Source organism: Anastrepha obliqua, chromosome 2 (genome assembly GCF_027943255.1).
Source record: "Anastrepha obliqua isolate idAnaObli1 chromosome 2, idAnaObli1_1.0, whole genome shotgun sequence".
Lineage (NCBI taxonomy): Eukaryota > Metazoa > Arthropoda > Insecta > Diptera > Tephritidae > Anastrepha > Anastrepha obliqua.
The window spans coordinates 36522171-36542122 of NC_072893.1; the positions used below are offsets into that span (position 1 = coordinate 36522171).

The following is a 19952-nucleotide window of genomic DNA, read 5'->3' on the forward strand; positions in this document are numbered from 1 at the left end:
CGAAATACGTTTTTTTTCGCGCTGTCGAATATAACTCAAAAAGTAATCAAGAAATCAACTTAAAATTTTACAGGGATATTCTTTATCACATTGGCCTTTGCATGTACCTCAAATTGTCTATTAATTATCACTAAAAATATTGTTTTGATCAATTTGTTTATAAAAAAAGTGTAATTTTTTTCCTCTTCACTTCAAAATTTAATTTTTTGTTTTTTTTGTTTGTTAAAAATATGTAAGTGCAAAGTGGAATACTTTATTTTAATGAAAAAAATGTGTCTGATTGATTTCAGTTGATTGCTAGGGGCTGTAGGTTCCACGGCGCAAATTAAAGGATCCGTGTTGGAGCAGCTGTAGCGCCACCATTTTTTTTTTTTTTTTTGTTTTGTTTTGTTTTGAACATTTTTTTGTATATTCACTTAAGCATGAACAATAATATGTAATTTATTTTAAGATAATGAATACTCTCAGTTTCATGATTGAAAAACTCGTTGTCTGAAGGAGCTGCCCCCCCCCCCTTACTCAAGAAGAATCTGAACTGATGAAATTTACGAAGAAGTGGATGTTAAAAAATTGTGCCTTGGTTCTTTGTAGTGCTGGATATTCATACAGAAAGTGTTGAATACACTCTATTTCTACCTCATCTCTACAGCTCCTATATGGGTCATAGTGCGAGGCTGCCATTCTAGCGGTTTTATAATTATAAAACTCAGTTACCAAGTTAATGCATTTATTTGCTTATCTCACACATTTGTCTTATATTAAAATATTCAAAAACTCTTTTTATTTTCTTATTCGCTCGATGTGGCAGTATTGGCCGCGATCCATTCACTATAGTAAGCCACTCTGCTGCTCACATCGGGGAATTCGGTGCCACCGGCGCCAAAGAAAAAGCTTGCCACGCCCACCAATGTGTTGTTAGCCACTACACCAGCACCGTCATCACCACGCGAGATGCCCTGATTGACCGGATGTTGCAAGCACAAGACCGAATCGTAGCCATAACCAGCCTCATATTCACATAGACTCGAGCTCAACACTTGCAATGTAGTCTGTTGTAATTTGTAGGGCGATGCACCCGATTGCTGTAGACCCCAACCGGCCAGCGAAACATTTGTGCCCTCGGTTAAATTTCCATCTATTTCGCTAGTGGCCAAAGTAATCGCTGCAATTTTGTCGGTGAAACTCAATGACTCCTCCAAAGTGATGATGGCGATGTCGTGGAGGAAATTGCCAAACGATGGGTGAATCAAGATGGATTTGACGCTGACAATTTGACCGCCAGCATATTGATTAATACTGCCCACACGCACCGACACACGTGAAGCATCAATACTAATTTCACAAATTAGGAGTGGAAAGCAAAATTATTCGTATTTGGTTACTAAGTTATCTCGCATATGGGGCGAGTATATTCTCGATTTACTCACGCTGTAGTGGCCAATTCGGAAAGGCCATGTGCTGAGGTTAGAACACTGTTTGAGCTGATGATGTTGCCCACAGCAATGTGAGCATTGTCCACACGCACCGAGGCTACCCAAGGTAATTGACCGGTTGCAGTATCATCACCGTTCAGAATGCGCCCGCTGGGTGAGGCAGCAGTGGCACAAACGTAGAAGATGACCAAAATAGTGGCTAGAGCGCTGATGCGTGTAAATGCCATGACGACGAAATTATTACTGTCCACGGCAGAAGAACTGACGTCTTTAAGAAACTAATGAATTTATTATTTCAACTACAAAGTTGAAGCCAAAAACATAAAACTTACTTATCAGAACGTCGCAAATGGTGAAAATCTAATATCTGAATATTGCTGCTGATACCTACGTTCGGTAGGAAATAAAGTCAAGTTCACTTGATTAGACGAAATTAAACACTTTTTCTTAGCCGCTAACTAATCAATCGGGCTCGAGACGTGTGGAGTAACGGGCCATAAAACTTCATTATTAGTCTTATCGTTTATTACTAGACCAGGCGCTATGTACGTATGTACAATTGAGTGAAAAATAATAAGGTTAGTAAAGCGAAACATCTGCTTTTATTGGGATAGTTTATATGAAAAAAATTGGTAGTCAGTACCATTTTTTTAACTGTACATTACAAAAGGCAATAAAGCAAAATTTACGCAAACACTTCTTTTAGGTATTTGGCCGAGCTCCACCTCCTATTGGTGGCTTGCGTCTTGATGTTGCTCCACAAATGGAGGAACCTACGGTTTTAAGCCGACTCCGAACACAAAATGTTTATGTTTTTATGAGGAGAAAAAACTTTTTCTACCTTTTTGCTGTTTCATGCACGGAGATTCGAATCTACGCACTCCCAAATGGTAGTCACGCACCAACCATTCGGCTAAGGCTGTTGAAAGGAAATCCTGTAGCGAAAATGTTTGCATTATTCCCCCTTAATTCTATCAAGTCAATCCCAAAATTAAAAATTGCTTCAAAAATTTAATTACTTTGATTTAGTTAATAAAATTTTTAAGCTGTTTATGCAAAATTTTTAACCTTTTTTTTGGAGACTCCTCAGACAACTTCTTCTTCTTCTTGAGTGACCCGTCTTGATTGACCGTTTACGCGATTTCGGCCGAGTTTAACAAAGCGTGCCAGTTGTGCCAGCCGGCGTTGGTCCTTCACCGAATTAAATTGAGAATTGCAAATTCATAATGAGAAAATATAAAGAAAAATAAGAAAGTTTGAAATTGTATTGGAAATATATAAGTTAGTATTGAGAAATGTAGATTCAAAATGAGAAAAGGTAAATTATAAATGAGAAAAGGTGAATTCAAAATGAGAAAAGGTGAATTCAAAATTAACAAAAATAAATTCAAAATGCGAAAAAGTAAATTCAAAAAGAAAAAAAGTAAATTCAAATTGAAAAAAAGTAAATTCAAAATGCGAAAAAGTAAATTCAAAATGTGAACATTTTCAACAGACTTTAGTGGAATGCTTTTAAAATGGCGGTCGTTGATCCAATTGTTTTTGTAACATAGTTAGACCCGACTGCTATAGCAGAATCGACCAGTTCTTGCAATCTCTTCAGAACCATATGCAAACTGTAAGATATTTCATGAGAGGTACTTCGTGTTAGATTCCACATTGTTTCGGGTATTTCGTGTTTATTTCGTCTTCTTTCGCAATGTCCTTTATCACACCTTTGAACAGCAGTTGTTTCTTAGGTCACTTATATTGAACGGCACTAATTTAAAAATAAATATACCAAAAATTGATAAAAAATTTTTAAATGAATTAAAAAGAAATATAATATACTAGCAAACCTGGCCCGCTTCGCTGGGCACACTAAAATAGAATAGATATGGTTTAGAACAGAAAAGATATGGTTTTCATATTATTTATTTCTCTATTCTCATATTATTTATTTCTTTATTCAATACCACGTTTTGGTCTCTATCTCGAGACCCTAGTCACGGAGCGGCATGAAAAATACTCTGAACTAAAGCATTCACCAACAGCTTCCATTTGATACCCATATTGTACATACACATCCGAAGGTTACCTGGGTCCACGTTTTGACCTATATCTCGAGACCTCAGTCACGGAGCGGCATGAAAAATACTCTGAACTAAAGCATTCACCAACAGCTTCCAATTGATATCCATATTGTATAAACACATTCTAGGGTCAACGTGTTGGTCTCTATCTCGAGGCCCTAGTCACGGAGCGGCATGAAAAATACTCTGTACTAAAGCATTCACCAACAGCTTCCATTTGATACCCATATTGTACATACACATCCGAAGTTTACCCGGGTCCACGTTTTGACCTATATCTCGAGCCCTATACACCAATAAACATCCAAACTATACGTAAACCATCTTCAATACCTACTTAACAATGTGTGTAAGTTTGGTTTAATTCGGTGCAAAGACATGGCCGGTTAGCGAACACACACAAAAAGTTGACTTTATTTTATATATAAGATACCAAAATCACATCGCGTTTGCTTAATTGGCCCGACAGCCTCTCATCGTTCGGTTAGGCTAAGTTGTAGCTGTTGTCCACTATCGACACACTTAGGCTCATAGCTCATTGTGATGTTTCTTTGGGGAGCTCATCTTTAGTGTTAAATTTTCAAAAATTTTACAAGATCCATGATTTCCACCACGATGTACAGAATACGGCGTTATGGTCAGCATCAGAATATTAATCAGCTCTCAGCAAAATTGAATGAATCAGCTGATTGACTGACGTCACATGATATAGATTTGTTTTCCAAAAAACTAAGATTTCGTTAGTGATATACAAAAAGAATTAACACAGCCTCCGCTCATATTGCTTCGTAGTCGTCTGAGCAACGACTGATTGGACGAGTGTGAGAATTCGTGTAAAATGGGCGGACAGAATTCTGTTACCGAGTACCCGATGACGAGGCAGACACGAAGTTACTCTCACCATTTTGTCTTTCACCAAAGCGAATGGCCAATTCTGGTAATCTGTCATCCATACCCATAGCACATTAAAATTTCAACGTATTCCTCACTGATGTACGTGAATATATTCACAAGCTGAGAAAAAATTCTCTTCACGATTCAACTCACACAGTCAGACGTTTTTACAATTATTTTTCAAGAGCAATCTAGTGCAAAAGGATTGTCAAAAGCAAGAGGTGCATTTGAAAATCTTCGTCCGGTGTGGCAGTTCAAGCAAATGCACATTACAACAAAAATACGGATTTTTAACTCCAATATTAAATCAGTTCTGGCTCTACGCCTGTTAAACATGGTGTCCGTCTGCGAAAATTGTACAGAAGCTTCAAGTGTTCGTGAACTGCTGCTTGAGACACATTCTACGTATCTGATGGCCAGACAACTGAATATCTAACACCGAATTGCATCGACGATGCCATCAAAAACCAATCGCAACTGAGGTAAGAGAACGTAAATGGAGATGGATTGGCCATATCCTACGGAAAGGTGGCACTAAAATCAGCAGACAAGCGCTGGACTGGAACCCCCAAGGACAGCGCAGAAGAGGCAAACCTAGGAGCTCTTGGCGACGCTGCATCGAAGAGGAATACAAAGCAGTGGACAAAACAATGACTTGGCAGCAAGTGAAAAATATATCCGACAATCGCACAAAATGGAAAAATTTTACTTTGGCCCTATGCACCGCGACGGAAACCAAGGAATGATGATGATGATGATGACTTTAGTGCCACAGAGCACAAAAAAACACTAACGCGCGCATACATTCAGGATCTCCCGACTGTAAAAAAAATATTTACCCTAACTTTTAGGATTGCCAAATTATGCCACGTACTAAGCAGGAAGTGTTTGGAATCGATGTTTCGTTACGTTGGACAAGCCGCTGTGTCAATTAAATTACAGTATTCTTAGAATATGAGTATTACACTGTTTTGAATAGTAAAAAAGCATACCGGATACTAATAAACATACCAAATTTTTAATACTTTATAGAACAGTTTCCTTGCAAAATTTTTTTTAAGTATGAAACACTTGTGAAAAATCAGAAGTTCCAAACTTTATTAAGCAGCTATTTTTAACTGTTGAGGTCTGGTTCATATTTGATTGCTGATTTTTACTAATTGATATACCTTTTCTTTAAAACCAGAATAAGAGTCGAAGCCTTCAGGTAGGTGAAATGGCTGAAGTACCTGTCTGGCACTCCCCAAGTAGCACTAAAGCTCCGTTTTGCGTTTCTAACAGGCAGAGATCTGCAGCCAACCAGAGCTGTTGATGTAGTGGAGAAGGTTGATGTTATTTAGGTTGGAGCACTGCCCCCGACTGTCGATGAAAGAAGCGTCCAGTGACCTTAATAGTCGATCTGCCGAACCCAACAGTCTTCTTCTCTGAAAGTTCCTCTGCAGGAACCCTTCAATTAGCTTTCAAAAATAGTGCACGTACCTCAAAATCAAAACATATTTTTTTTAAATAATCTTTAAAATCGGATATCTCGAAAACGATTACGTCGCGTCATTTAATATATAACCAATTACTCAGAAATTATCTAATCAAAAATTATAAATCAGAATTTTGATTTGTCCGTAGAACGACTTCCGCGGTACCCCTTTATATGCTATCAAAGTTACTGCCCGTAACTCGAACTTCTCCAAATAATTATTAATTTAAACGGAAAGGACATACGATAGTTCAATAAATCGAACTAAATATAATAACTTCAGTATACTTCTGTACGGCTCGTTGGGAAAATTAAAGGTCCGGCTACTCCTAATTTAATTTTTCTTTTCGTACACCAGGGCCCTCTAAATATCAGTTAACACACTTATCTCTGCAATTATCAGTAGTTCTTAACAAATTTCTTGCTCCCATAAATTTCCGAACACTAATCTTAACCGGTGTATCACGCAGAAGAGGTTAAATATGGCCGAGCTGTTATCAACTACATATATGCCTATAATCGACGCATCCCTTCCTTATTAGATCTTAGGCCGTGCTTCTACTCGAAATTGTGGGGTGTGGTTTTACATATATTGTTCCACAAATGGAGGGACCTAGAATCTTATGCCGATTACGAATGGCAGATGGTTTTCTTGAGAAGTTTATTCATTGCGGAAATACACTTAGTGATTTTACATTACCTGACGCGGACCAAGTGCCATTAAAAAATACTCTTCCCATCATTTTGTGTTTCATGCTCGAAATGGGCATCGAACTCGGCACCAAGCGAATTGTGCTCACACACAAATCCACTCGATTGTGGCGGTCACCATATCATTACTATTGTAAATCGCTTAATTTATAATAAAACTATTCAAGTACCAACATACACACATACCTATATAGCCATATAAAATTTGGGCTATAAAACCACCCCATAATCTAAGTAGCAATTTCAGTCAGTTCAGTTTTTACCCGATACCGAATGTCGTAACAATAATGTTGGCGCGCCTCGTTCTAATTTTTGCCTTCCTGACTCTGTCTTCTATTAGCAGCGGCAGTGCAGCTCCGAATGGACGCATTGTTGGTGGCACGGATGCTAATATAGGCCAATTTCCCCATCAGGTCTCCCTGCAACGTGAAGATGGATCACACACCTGCGGCGGTTCTATCATAAGCGAAAATTTCATTCTAACAGCAGCTCATTGTGTTGTTGTTGGTGATGGCATTGAACCGTAAGTGCCTGAAAGATATTTCACAATGCACAAATTCATATGCATATATTTAAATGGATATTTTCTCTATACATTCCCATGCAGTTACCCCGCCAGGTACTTCCAAGTGCGCGTCGGCAGCATTCAACGTACAGCCGGTGGAAAATTATTACAATTGAAGCGCATCATCGTCAACAAGACATACGGCAATTTCTTGAATGATGTAGCACTTTTGGAACTGGAGCAGCCATTGGTCTTCACCGACAATATAAAAGCTATCGAAATGGCCAGTGAGGAAGTGCCCTCTGGTGAAGATGTTGGTATCTCGGGTTGGGGACGTTTATACACTGGCGGCCCAATTCCACATCGTCTGCAATTTAACACATTGAAGGCGTTGAATACCGAGGAATGCGAGGCATCAATTCAGATGGGATATGATTCTATAATTTGTCTAGCCCATCAAGCTGACAACGGCGCTTGCAATGGTGACTCTGGCGGCCCAGCCACCTACGAGGGTAAATTGGTGGGTGTAGCCGGTTTTGTGGTGAATGGTTGTGGAAGCACTTATCCAGACGGGTATGCTAAAGTGGCCTATCATCTCGATTGGATCAAAGCTAATATTGGCGCATAAAATAGTGGAAGGAAGATTATGTAAACTAAAATAAAAAAGAGAAAATGAAAAAATAAATCTATAAATGCTTTTTGAAAACTCCATGGGGTGATAGCAACTTCAAGTACAAGAATTGATTGTCCTCTAAAGATTTGTGTTATATCTTTGAGAATAAAGCAAAAATACTCGTATGCAGGCAAATTTATCGGCTGTAAGTTAATGGTTTCTTTTTCAATGTTGGGTTTTAAGACCAGCAACTTACAAAATTTGTGGCTTATTGTGCGAAATTCCAGCAAGCTCTCAAAAGAAAAAGTCTGACGATCTGGTCGACTAATATAAATAAATAAAAAAATAAAATGTTTGGCCGAGCTTTTCCTCCAATTTGTGGTGTGCGTCTTGATGTTTTTTCACAAATGGAGGGGCCTAGAGTTTTGAACCGACTCTGAATGACTCTGAACGGCAAATGATTTTTTAAGAGGAGCTTTTTCATGGTAAAAATTTGGAGGTTTGCAATTGCTTCCGAGGGGCGATCACTATTAGAAAAAACTGTTTCTATTAGGTGCGCAACTAAGTTCTCGCTGTTTTTTTGATGAAAATACAACTTTATTCTGAAAAATGGTTACAAGTGAATCATTGAAAGTATTGCCCATCGCTGGCTACTACTTTTTCCCCATCTTTCTGATATATATATATATATATTTTCCCGCGGTTCCTAGGTGGAACAAAGGGCCATCTTTCTGATAGATCTCGTATACCGTCGCGGTAAAACTGTTCATCTTTTGAGGCTATCCACGGATCAAGCCATTTTTAGATGTCTTCATATGAATGAAAGTGCTGGTCAACTAGACCATGTGCCATCGATCGGAACAGGTGATAATCGGACGGCGCAATATCTGGAGAATGTGGCGGGTGGGGAAGGACTCTCCATTTCAGTGTTTCCACGTAGGTTTTAACGGGTTTGGGCACGTTATGCCGAGCGTTGTCATGCGGTAGAATCACTTTTTTATGCCTCTCCGCGTATAAATAACACCAACTTGGTCCCACCAAATATCAAGTCAGTCCATAAGTTCGTGCGTTTTCTAAAGGTGGTTTTAAAATTAATAAAAAAGATGATGATAATAAAGTATTTATTAATCAATAATTTATTTTCTTTCATTATTTACAATGTCTTCCCAACGTTTAGGCAAATTTTTAATTCCCTGCTCAAAAAATTGTTTGTCCTTAGAGCCAAAATACGCTTCGATATCTCTTTTTATAGCTTCTTTTGAGGAGTAGTTCTTGTTACTCATTTGGGATTGAAGTCCACGGAAAAGGTGATAATCACAAGGTGCAATATCCGGAGAGTACGGTGGATGTGGCATTAGTTCGTTCAGCTTGCCTAATGTTTGCTTTGCGGTATGAGGTCTTGCGTTGTCGTGGTGAAACAAAACTTTGCGTCTATTCACTAAAAACGGTCGATTTTTGTTAAGTGCCTCATTCAGGTTTGATAGCTGAGGGGAATAATAATCGGCAGTTATCGTCTGGTTTGGTTCCAGAAGTTCATAATAAACAATACCGGCCATATCCCACCAAATAGACAGGAGAATCTTCTTGGGGTGAAGGCCATCTCTAGGGGTTGGTTCTGGTGTTTCATCTTTATCTAACCATTGGTGTTTCGGAACAGGATTATTGTAAAGGACCCATTTTTCATCACCAGTAACGATACGGTTCCATTTTCAAGCCGTTGAAGCAGCTGAGAACACACATTCACTCTCTGCTGAAGGTTGGCGACGGAAATGGATTGGCGGGTAACTCCTAATTCTGATTCTTGCGTTTGACACGGATCCTCATTGCACAATGCCTCCAATGCAGCGTCTTCGAAGGTTTTTGGCCTTCCTTCACGCGGACGATCGTCAACATTAAAATCAGCGTCTTGGAAGCGACGGAACCAATGTCGGCACGTTGTTTCACTTAAAGCAGCATCTCCATAAACTTCTTGTAGCTCTCAATACGCTTCAGGCACCGTTTTTTTCGAGTGAAAGAGGAAAATCAACTCTTCCCGCAAATGACGATTATTCGGCACAAAATCAGACATTTTCACAAAACCAAAAGTATATGATACCAAAGCAAAATCACTAATGTGTGGAAGCAGTTTGTTTACCATATGTCTAAGCTTGGTTTATGACGTTTAGGTTATGTTAGAATCGACAAGCACACACTGCTGGCGGCATCTATTGACAAACAACAGGAACGTAGTTGGGCACCTAATATAATTTTACTGTTTCATGCACGGAGATTCGAATCTTTGGAGATTTGAAGGTCCTTGTCCAGTTGCGTTTTCACACCATTTTTTCTAATGTAGAAGCAAACAAGGGGCGTCATTTTCTAAAATATCGAACTACCAGTTTTATTTCTAACCGTTTTTGCTCAGCGATAAACAACTTTACTCGGTCCGAAATACTTTTCATCTGTGGGGGCTTTTGGAATTATTTTAACTTGGAATAAGCGAAACATGCAAAATAAGTACTTGAAAAAAGTTACTTTAAAATATTTTTATGGTTTACTGTAAAATTTGAAAAACTGGTCGTAAAAACTTAAACTCCAAAATGTTAGCCAACTTTCCGCGTAGGTTATGACCGCTAAACCGAAAAAGTAGCCAGTCATGTTTGCTGTCAAGACAATTAGAAGAAAATTGATATATTTTCAGATGGCACTATGGTCGAGAAAACTCTAAAATTCGTATTTATGGTCCGATTTGGTTCAATTTAAAAACATTGTTCGCTTGCTGAGGTACACTATCCGAATTTCAAACTATAAGCTTTACAATAAAAAAAATATTTTTATGTGGAGCATTTCATTGGGAAATGAAATGGAAGACACAGTTGAACTTAGTGCTCCATTTTCGTTTTCCTTTGTCAGCCCCTGATCAAAGGTTTGCGGGGAGCTTTTTATTTTATTTTGGATAGATTTTTCTTTTTACGAAACAGAAAAATATTATTTTCTTGTGCACCACCTGAACGAATCGGATTTATATCCAGGAGGAGCTGTCAAACCAGTATTACTCCCTAAGATTATGCGGGCTATTTTATGCTGTTACAACATCAATAACAAGGTTTTCTTGACGAATTTATGTACAGGAATGCTTTTGCGAGTGTTGCTATTTTTGTTTTCTGACTAATAAAATAAACATTGTAGGTTGGATAAAGCATAATTGTTTTTCAAAATATTCTCCGAAATGATCAATGCATTTGCCCATTCTTTTGAAACAGTTTTTGAAAGACCTCTTTTTCGTTTCAAAGGCGTCTTTTTTTAATTGTGTGGGATGTAGCGCGAACGTACTATTTTACTACAAGAAGATCACACAAAATTTTTTTGGTGCACAACCTTACAAATGTCCGTATGGGATTTGACGATTTCATTCAGTTTACGTACAACATCGATATTTTCTCGTGAGGCAAGTGATCTTAGACGACCTTACTGGAATTTGTTGTTGAGCGAACAGCGACCACAAAAAAATTAATTGTATCAATTTTTTATGTTGCTAAAGGATAGTGCTTGCTGGCCGCATAATGATTTTAGTTCATCAATGCATTCTTGTTGTGTTAATCCAAGTCGAAAATTGTGGAAAATAATCGCGGAAAAATGTTCGCGATTTAACTCCTTTTTTTGCCGAGATGAATTTCAAAGCCACTGTAAACAGCACCAATACTGCTAACGATCCAAACCTTCTGAGTGCTTTTGTAATAAAATATGCTCAACTTTCCAAAAGAAATGTCAGATGGCGCTTGACCACAATAGAAGGGCTCAACATTAGAAACATCAATAGCTATCCTCGTATTTCATCATCATCATTTAGCGTTACAATCCGGGGTTGGTTTTAGCCTTCTCTACGTTATTCCTCCAAGTCTATCTACCTCTCGCTAGATATTTCCAGTTCGTTACTTCGGGCGTTCGTAGGTTTTCTTCTATGCAATCCATTAGTCACCTACGCGGGCGAGCTTTACTTCCCATTATAAAAAATTTGTGGTGCATTATTAGCTTTTGTGCACGCGTGTCTTCTAATCTTAGAACATTTTCAATCCACCTTAGCCTTTGCGCTTTGATGAATTTGACAATGTCCTCGCCATGCATAAATTGGTGTAACTCTTCGCTTGTTCGTACCATGTAATCTGGCCTCTCTCGCTTAGCCTGAGACCATATATCATCCTAAGCATACTTCTCTCAATGATTCTGAGAGACTCTTCTTCCCGTACTGTCATGGACTTTCTCTCTCAATGCTTCTAGATAAAACCAAATACTTAGCTTTCTGTCGGTTGACCGTTGGGCTCAGTTAACAGCTCCCTGCTGTTGTCTCTATGTTTTCGAATAAATCGTCGTCCACATAGGGAATTATTAAACCTGACCGATGGAGTACGTTTCCGGATATGGTGAAGTTTTCAATTGCATGGTGCAGACGTAAGTTAAAGATTACTGCGGATAAGCCATCTCCCTGCCTCACTCCGGTGCTAATGCGGAATATTTAGCTGCATTCCAGCTGAATTGTGGCTTTTGCTTTTGTTTCCGTTACGAACGTTGTTGCGAGTCTAGCAAACTTTCTGTTGACCCCAATCGCAGTAAATACCTGTGGGATTTTTTCTGAAATGATACTGTTACAAGCTGGCTTGATATCTTAAAACCGCATATGAACCTGCATATCGTATTCATAGCATTTCCCCAGATTCTGTTTGAGGAAAAAACTTCGTATATTACAAATCCCACTGGTCTGAAGCCGCATTGATTATCGCCCAAGCCCTACCTTCTAACCCTCGTACTTTATTTTCCTTTAATAGTAGTAGATTGAGGCGCTGCGAAGCATGACCAGGACTGGTAGTCCATTATAACCGGCCCATATTTTTTTCTTATGTTGGTAGGAGTGTAAGACACACATCTGTCCCTATTCATCCATTTTGAAGCGTTTGAGAAATGCTGTACGTCGCAAACGGCCGGAAATGTGGGCAAACAATTCTTGGATTTTGCATGATGATAACGCGCCATCGCACCGCGCCCAAAATGTGCTGGATTATTTAACCAAACACCAAGTAAATACCATCGTGCGAACACCGTATTCACCGGTTATGGCCCCGTACGACTTCTTTTTATTTCCCAAGTTGAAGTTACCACTTCATGGAAGGAAATTTCAATCGATAGAGGAGATCAAAGAGAATACGACGAAGAAGCTGAAGGCCACCCCTTCGTCGGCCTAGAAGGGGTGCATGGAGAACTGGGTTAAATGTTGACACATGTGTGTTGCTTCAGACGGGTCATATTTTGAAGGAGATAAAATAAATTTGCCTGAAATTTAAGTCTGTTTTGTTTTATTTAAACATTCTCTGTAATTTCTGTTCATAGGGTATGTGAATTTCATTGCAACGAAACTTGCACGATTCTAAATATAACCTTCAGAAAATAAGAGACCTCGCGAGTTTAGATTATTGGTCGAAAATATTTTCTTCGCACATAAATAGAGAAGGCGGAAGTATACTTCGCGACACATTAAGTCTAAACAAATATCGAATGGGGCTGATGTATTGATAGAATACTAATAATTTTTATTTTTATGCGCAGAATTTAAATTTTGCTATTCGGAGGTCACATCCTTATTCCTTATCCATTATCCATTACATATCGAAAACTAAACTCATACAGTACAACTGCGGAGAAGCAACAGTTTCAACAGAATGACGAGGATTGGAATCCCCTTGATCAACTACGGTCTGCTCCTGGATGGCAAGTACACAAACTTGTCAGGACGCGAAATCCTTCTGGTCACGTGTGGCTCGGAGGCGTTCGAGCGATATACTGAGATTGACAAAATCTCAGCTTGCGAACTTCGTGGGTGTTCTCACAAGACACTATCCACGAGGTGTATATGCTGTGAGACTTGGATTTGCCCCGAGCCCTTTTTGCGCCAGCTGTATGGAAGGTGAGGTGGAATCATCTCGGCAACTGCTTTTTAGCTGCTTTGTTATCGCGGGGCTAAGATTTAGACATTTTGCCTCTTACTTCTTTGCTAATCCTGCTGATATAGCAAGTCTTGATATTAAAAATCTGTTGAACTTCATCAGCAGCATAAAGCGATTAGTGCAACCGCAACACAGCTATCGTTCATCATTAACCCATAAACTATACTAAACCCATCCTTCTTCGATATTTTTATTCTTTCTATATTTTTACTTGCGCGAGTAAGTCGAAAATTTTCAATAATTGAAGTTATTTTTAGCTGCTTGTAAAGTGCAATGTCCCGCTATGTTTTCGTGTTTTGTACTATTATAAGTTGCAATCTATTACGATATTTTTCATTTTTGTTTTTTAGATTTCCGATTTTTTTTTTTTTTTGTTTTAATCACATTGGCTCATAATTATCATTTATGATTTGCTTTCTTCACACTAAGTAGAGGAAAATCGCAATTGGATCACGTCTTAAGCTTAACAAAAGTCATTTTCCAATCAATGGCTGCAAATAAATTAGAAAATTATGAAGCCACAAAGCCAAGTTGTTACGTTGATTGTGGTTGCGATCGCTTGCTTGCCTTGTTTATATAACAAAATTGATCTTTCACGGTTGTTGCACTGTGTTTTACGTGTTCGTATTGAGATTAGTAGATGGCACTCGTATATGGACAATTTTCTAAATAAAACCAAACATAAATTTCCATTTCTTTTGCAGCACCCATTCATTAATCAGTAAGAGCGACTACTCAAGAGCACTTCTCGACAACATTGGGAAAGTAACGTCATAATACTCAACATGATTCTGCGAACCGCATTCATTTCAGTTTTTCTGCTGTACACCTATCATTGCCTCGCTCAGTCGACCAATGAACTCGATGCAGCACTGCCAGAACCACGTGCTTATATACCTGATTCACAGTTTCTGGACTTTGTTTATCACGACCATGATGAATTGACAAGATTTCTGAGGTAAGTTATGTATTAGTGAAAGTGAGTGAGTGAGTAGCAGTAATGAGTGAGTAGCAGTAAGAAATTGTTTTTATTACAACAATAAATCGAAAATATGTAGTGTTCATACTGAAACTTAGATATGGAATCAGATGTCGATTGCCTCACCCGTGGCTATGGCAAATAAAGGGTGGTTAAGTTACAAGGGCCGGTGTTAATTTTGAATAAAATACAATTTTTTAGAAAATTATTGTCATTTTTGGTATATTCATATTGGTATGGCTCAACTACGTATGGAAAAAAAATTGGCCAAATGGTCGCCGCGGCCTCGGCGGCACACCTGCATCCGATGGTCCAAATTTTCGATGACGTTGAGGCATAATTAATGTTCTATGCCGTTAATGTGCCGAATTATCTCATCCTTTAGCTCTTGAATTATTGCTGGCTTATCGTCGTACACCTTTTCTTTCAAATAACCCCAAAGAAATAAGTCCAACGGTGTCAAATCACATGATCTTGTCGGCCAATTGACATCGCCGCGACGTGAGATTATTCGTCCATCAAATTTTTCACGCAAAAGAGGCATTGTTTCGTTAGCTGTGTGACAAGTGGCACCATCCTGTTGAAACCACATATCGTCCACATCCATATCTTTCAACTCGGGCCATAAAAAGTTCGTTATCATCTCACGATAGCGAAGACTATTCACGGCCCAATGATGCCGCCGGCCCATAAACCGCACCAAACAGTCACTCTTTGTGGGTGCATTGGTGACTTTCACCGCGTGCTCTCTGAAGGTCATGCGAGAGTCAATCATAACCCCTAAGCACTGTGTACTAACCCTCCTAACGGACACCTCTATTAGACGGATATCTCCCTTGGGTGGACATTTTTTCCTTTACCAAGTTTTAAGTACAAATTTCGGAAAAATTACTCTATTTTAACTGGACACTTTCTTCATCAGAAGTGGACAATTAATTTTCATAAAATTAACACAAAAACCTCTATTGAGCGAACGCCAGTTTCTTATCATAAGACGCTAAGATTTCTTTTCATAATAAATCAAACAAAACCCTCTGTTGAGCGGACGCGAACTTCTCAACTGAATGTCTCTCTCCTCCTCCTATTTGTGGTGTGCGTCTTGATGTTGTTACACATATGGCGGTACCTTCAGTTTTAAGCCGACTCCAAACGGCAGATATTTTTTTTTTATGAGGAGCTTTTTCATAGTAGAAATGCACTCGGTGCTTTGCCATTGCCTGCCGAGGGGCGACCACTATTAGAAAGAACGTTTTCTTCAATTTGGTATATCACCGAGATTCGTCTCTGAATTCCGAATGGTAGTCACGCACCAACCCATTAGACTACGATGAGCTTCTCATAGGCGGGCAAAATATAAAAAATATAATATAAATATCTTTTACTCAAATAAGAAGTAGAATTCAATTAATTCAAAAATTAAATAGTTCTAAAATAGGCTACCCTCCCCTTAGGCGCACCCCTCTTTTGGGATTTCGATTTCTTCTCATACGAAAAAATGGATCAAAGAAGTTGCATCAAATTTTGTGTAAAAAAATGGACTTAAGTGCTCAAAAACACTTGAAATGTTGACTGGCATACGGTGAGAGTATTTGAGCCAAAAAAATGTTTAAAAGAGGTACACGCTTTTCACAGAAGGTCGAAATGATGTGAATGATGACGTTCGCTCTGGACGCTCCAGCACATCAACAATCGATGAAAATTGTTATGCAAAATCGTCGAATCACAATTAGAGAAGTGGCTGAAGATGTTGGCATATCGGTTAGCTCTTGCCATGCAATCTTTTCGGAAATTTTGGACATTTGCGGAATTTCGACCAAAAACAACGTCGCATGAGCATCGCTCAGGAATTGTTGAATGACGTCAACGATGATCCAGATTTGCTTAAAAGGGTCATAACTGGTGACAAATCATTAAAAAATTATAAGCACACCACTATTTTTTTATAAAAACTATAGTGAATACTGCAACAAAATCCGTATTACGCGTAACATCAACATTTTGTAAAACATTTTGCAAAATTTCAGCACAACTTTCAGCTTTTGAACTAGATTTCTGCAATTTTTCTAGCAATTTTTTTTATGCAAAATTTTAAGTGGCTCAAAAAATGATTTTTAAAAACCATTTTTCGCTGACGAATGATCGACATTTTTCGTACATGGGCATGCAGGAAAATACCCACTACCGTCAATACCTTATATTATTTTTAGTACACCTCCTTTCAACTTTTATCCTTATTCCAGATCCACCAGCGCACGTTACCCCAACCTAACAGCGCTTTACTCCATTGGTAAATCCATACAAGGACGCGATCTTTGGGTCATGGTAGTCTCGTCATCTCCCTATGAACATATGGTTGGTAAGCCGGATGTTAAGTATGTGGGAAACATACATGGCAATGAGCCGGTGGGTCGTGAACTGCTGCTACATCTGATACAGTACTTTGTGACTAGCTACAATAGCGATCAATATGTCAAATGGTTGTTGGACAATACGCGTATACACATTATGCCATCAATGAATCCGGATGGCTATGCGGTGTCCAAAGAAGGTGCCTGCGATGGTGGGCAGGGCAGGTGAGAAAAGCGTTAATTAAGTTCTCATAATTATATTCATATTTTTTTTGGCACACTCTTCAGATACAATGCACGCGGTTTCGATTTGAATCGCAATTTCCCAGACTACTTCAAGCAGAACAACAAGCGGGGACAACCCGAAACAGATGCCGTCAAGGATTGGATATCGAAAATTCAGTTTGTGTTGAGCGGCAGTTTGCATGGTGGCGCCTTGGTGGCGAGTTATCCTTACGACAATACGCCCAACTCTAGTAAGTATATATAAAAAGGTAACAAAAACTCATGAGAAACCTTAAATACCATGAAAAGGCATCAAAGACCGTCTTTCATCAAATAAAAGTCGCGCTCATTACAGCATCCTTTTGTCACACATTATATCCCACATGCGCCAATGGCTCTCTCATTTCATTATATTCACGCAAACATTCCCAGAGTCACCCACACATTTTTATCGTTTTGTTGTTATTGTACAAAACTAGCCGATCTATAAGCTTGTATTACCGACTTCCTTTCCCATTTCCTACCGACAACATGGCTGCTCAAAGGAATATGTAGATCATCGGCTTTATGCGCGAGTGAGTAGCTTTTGCAGCGGTGCTGATTTGCAGGCGCCTTACCATTCCTACAAACACAGCAATTTATTCACATAAACACCAATCCGTACATACATTTTCAACTCTTTTTTCTTCTGTCCCCCCTTTTTTTTGCCGCCAACATGTCCCTTGGGCGCAGTGTTCCAAACCTATTCGGCCGCTCCTTCGCTCACGCCCGACGATGATGTCTTCAAGCATTTGTCACTCGTTTACGCGAAAAATCATGCGAAGATGTCACGTGGCGTAGCTTGTAAATCGGCGACGCCCGCTTTCGAGAACGGCATTACAAATGGCGCTGCCTGGTATCCACTCACCGGGGGCATGCAGGATTACAATTACGTTTGGTATGGCTGCATGGAGGTGACGCTGGAAATTTCATGTTGCAAATATCCGCCCGCCTATGAATTGAAAAAGTATTGGGAGGATAATCAATTGGTGAGTGGAGAGCTGCAAATTAATAATTTCAGTTTTTGCTAAAAAAAAAAAACTTTTTCGTCTACTCTTCAGTCCATGATTAAATTCTTGGCCGAGGCTCATCGTGGCGTACAAGGTTTCGTGCTGGATCCCACCGGCGCACCAATTGAACGCGCTTCACTGAAAATCAAGGGACGTGATGTTGGTTTTCAGACGACGAAGCATGGTGAGTTCTGGAGAATACTGCTGCCGGGATACTACAAACTGGAGGTGAGTAAACAAAATGAGAAAGTAATTTTGTAATCATTTAATGCATGAGGATGACCCAGGGCATTCATTATTAAAGCAAACTTTCTCAAATGTAATCAAATTTTTCCTGATGCTGGTAGCTCTAAAGTGCATTTCTTTGAAGCGAAACTAATAACTAATAATGTAATTTGCTTAGATATGACCAGTAGACCATCTGAAAATGCATAAAATTGATATGTGAATTGCGTTTTTTTTTTCATTAGTTAAAGAACATAACACCTTGGTCAAAAAGTTGTCGAAATAACCGCCAGGAGACGCTCCAAGTAAACTGATTTGAGTTTTGTTAGTTTTTGTTCTGTTTGAGTCTTCTTCTTCTTTCGTGGTTACAGTAAATAGCGAGCGTTACCGTGACATGCTCAACGAGTTGTTTCCAAAAATTGAAGAGGATGACATGGACGACATTTGGTTTCAACAGGATTGCACCGTCCTGTCACACTGCCAAAGTTACACTCGAACTTTTGGCTACCGTTTTTAAAAACCGAATAACCAACCGAAATTCCGATATCAATTGGCCGCCTCGGAGCTGTGATTTAAGCCCGTTGGATTATTTTTTGTGGGGAGCCGTTAAGGACAAATGCTATGCGAACCATCCAGAGACGATTGATGCTTTAAAACACGAAATCAAAGTTCTTCTTCTTAATTGGCGCGATAACCGCTTACGCGATTTTGGCCGAGCTTAACAAAGCGCGCCAGTCATTTCTTTCTCGTGCTAACTGGCGCCAGTTGGACACACCAAGTGAAGCCAAGTCCTTCTCCACCTGATCTTTCCAACGCAGAGGAGGCCTCCCTCTTCCTCTGCTACCACCAGCTGGTACCGCATCGAATACTTTCAAAGCCGGAGCGTTTGTATCCATTCGGACGACATGACCCAGCCAACGTAGCCGCTGGATCTTTATTCGCTGAGCTATGTCTATGTCGCCGTAAAGCTCATACAGCTCATCGTTCCATCGCCTGCGATATTCGCCGTTGCCAACGTGCAAAGGTCCAAAAATCTTACGCAGAATCTTTCTCTCGAAATCGAAGTTGCCATTCATGAAATTGGAGCCCAAACAATCGAAAATGTGCTTAAAAATTGGGTTGATCGAATGGCCTACTGTAAAGCAGTTATTTGAACGATATTATTTTTCGTTCATAAATGACAATGTTCAATCTTCAAAATAAAAAAAAAGTTTGAAAAAATATTGATTAGTTTTTTTTTATAGCCGATTCAAAAAGCAAATTTTACATGGCCCACCCTATACCATACCTGATATGGCTCCTTCTGTTTGATTAAGTCAAAAAACACTACGGAGAACGCAATTTAACAGCTAAAAGTAAGTAATGTGAAAATCAAAGACGGCTCTGCTGATCGCTATACAGAGGATATAATTCCAGAAGAGCTGGATCACACGCTGGCATAGGTGCGTT

The 19952-nt window shown here is 39.2% G+C and overlaps 3 protein-coding genes across 6 annotated transcripts in view; 2 read left to right on the plus strand and 1 right to left on the minus strand.

The window, feature by feature from the left end:
• Window positions 1-19952, plus strand: part of LOC129237711 (carboxypeptidase M) — a 64109-nt gene that overhangs the window by 36143 nt on the left and 8014 nt on the right. For 2 of the 4 annotated variants that reach the window (XM_054872611.1, XM_054872615.1), the window contains exons 3-8: window positions 14382-14635; window positions 16897-17229; window positions 17293-17480; window positions 17775-17804; window positions 17962-18257; window positions 18330-18506. In XM_054872611.1, the coding sequence (XP_054728586.1) occupies window positions 14463-14635; window positions 16897-17229; window positions 17293-17480; window positions 17775-17804; window positions 17962-18257; window positions 18330-18506 (1197 nt within the window). In that variant the 5' untranslated portion in view covers window positions 14382-14462. Of the gene's footprint in view, window positions 1-14381; window positions 14636-16896; window positions 17230-17292; window positions 17481-17774; window positions 17805-17946; window positions 18258-18329; window positions 18507-19952 lie in introns of all 4 variants that reach the window. The other 2 variants (XM_054872612.1, XM_054872613.1) reach the window with 2 other exon arrangements.
• LOC129237713 (trypsin epsilon) lies at window positions 711-1678 on the minus strand. The gene is made up of 2 exons (XM_054872616.1): window positions 1428-1678; window positions 711-1332 (listed from the first exon to the last, which is right to left on the minus strand). Exons 1-2 carry the CDS (start codon window positions 1658-1660, stop codon window positions 789-791), a joined length of 777 nt encoding a protein of 258 aa, XP_054728591.1. The 5' UTR covers window positions 1661-1678; the 3' UTR covers window positions 711-788.
• Window positions 6846-7814, plus strand: LOC129237715 (serine protease SP24D-like). The gene is made up of 2 exons (XM_054872619.1): window positions 6846-7107; window positions 7192-7814. The coding sequence occupies exons 1-2, from the start codon at window positions 6872-6874 to the stop codon at window positions 7715-7717; spliced, it is 762 nt and encodes a 253-aa protein (XP_054728594.1). The 5' UTR covers window positions 6846-6871; the 3' UTR covers window positions 7718-7814.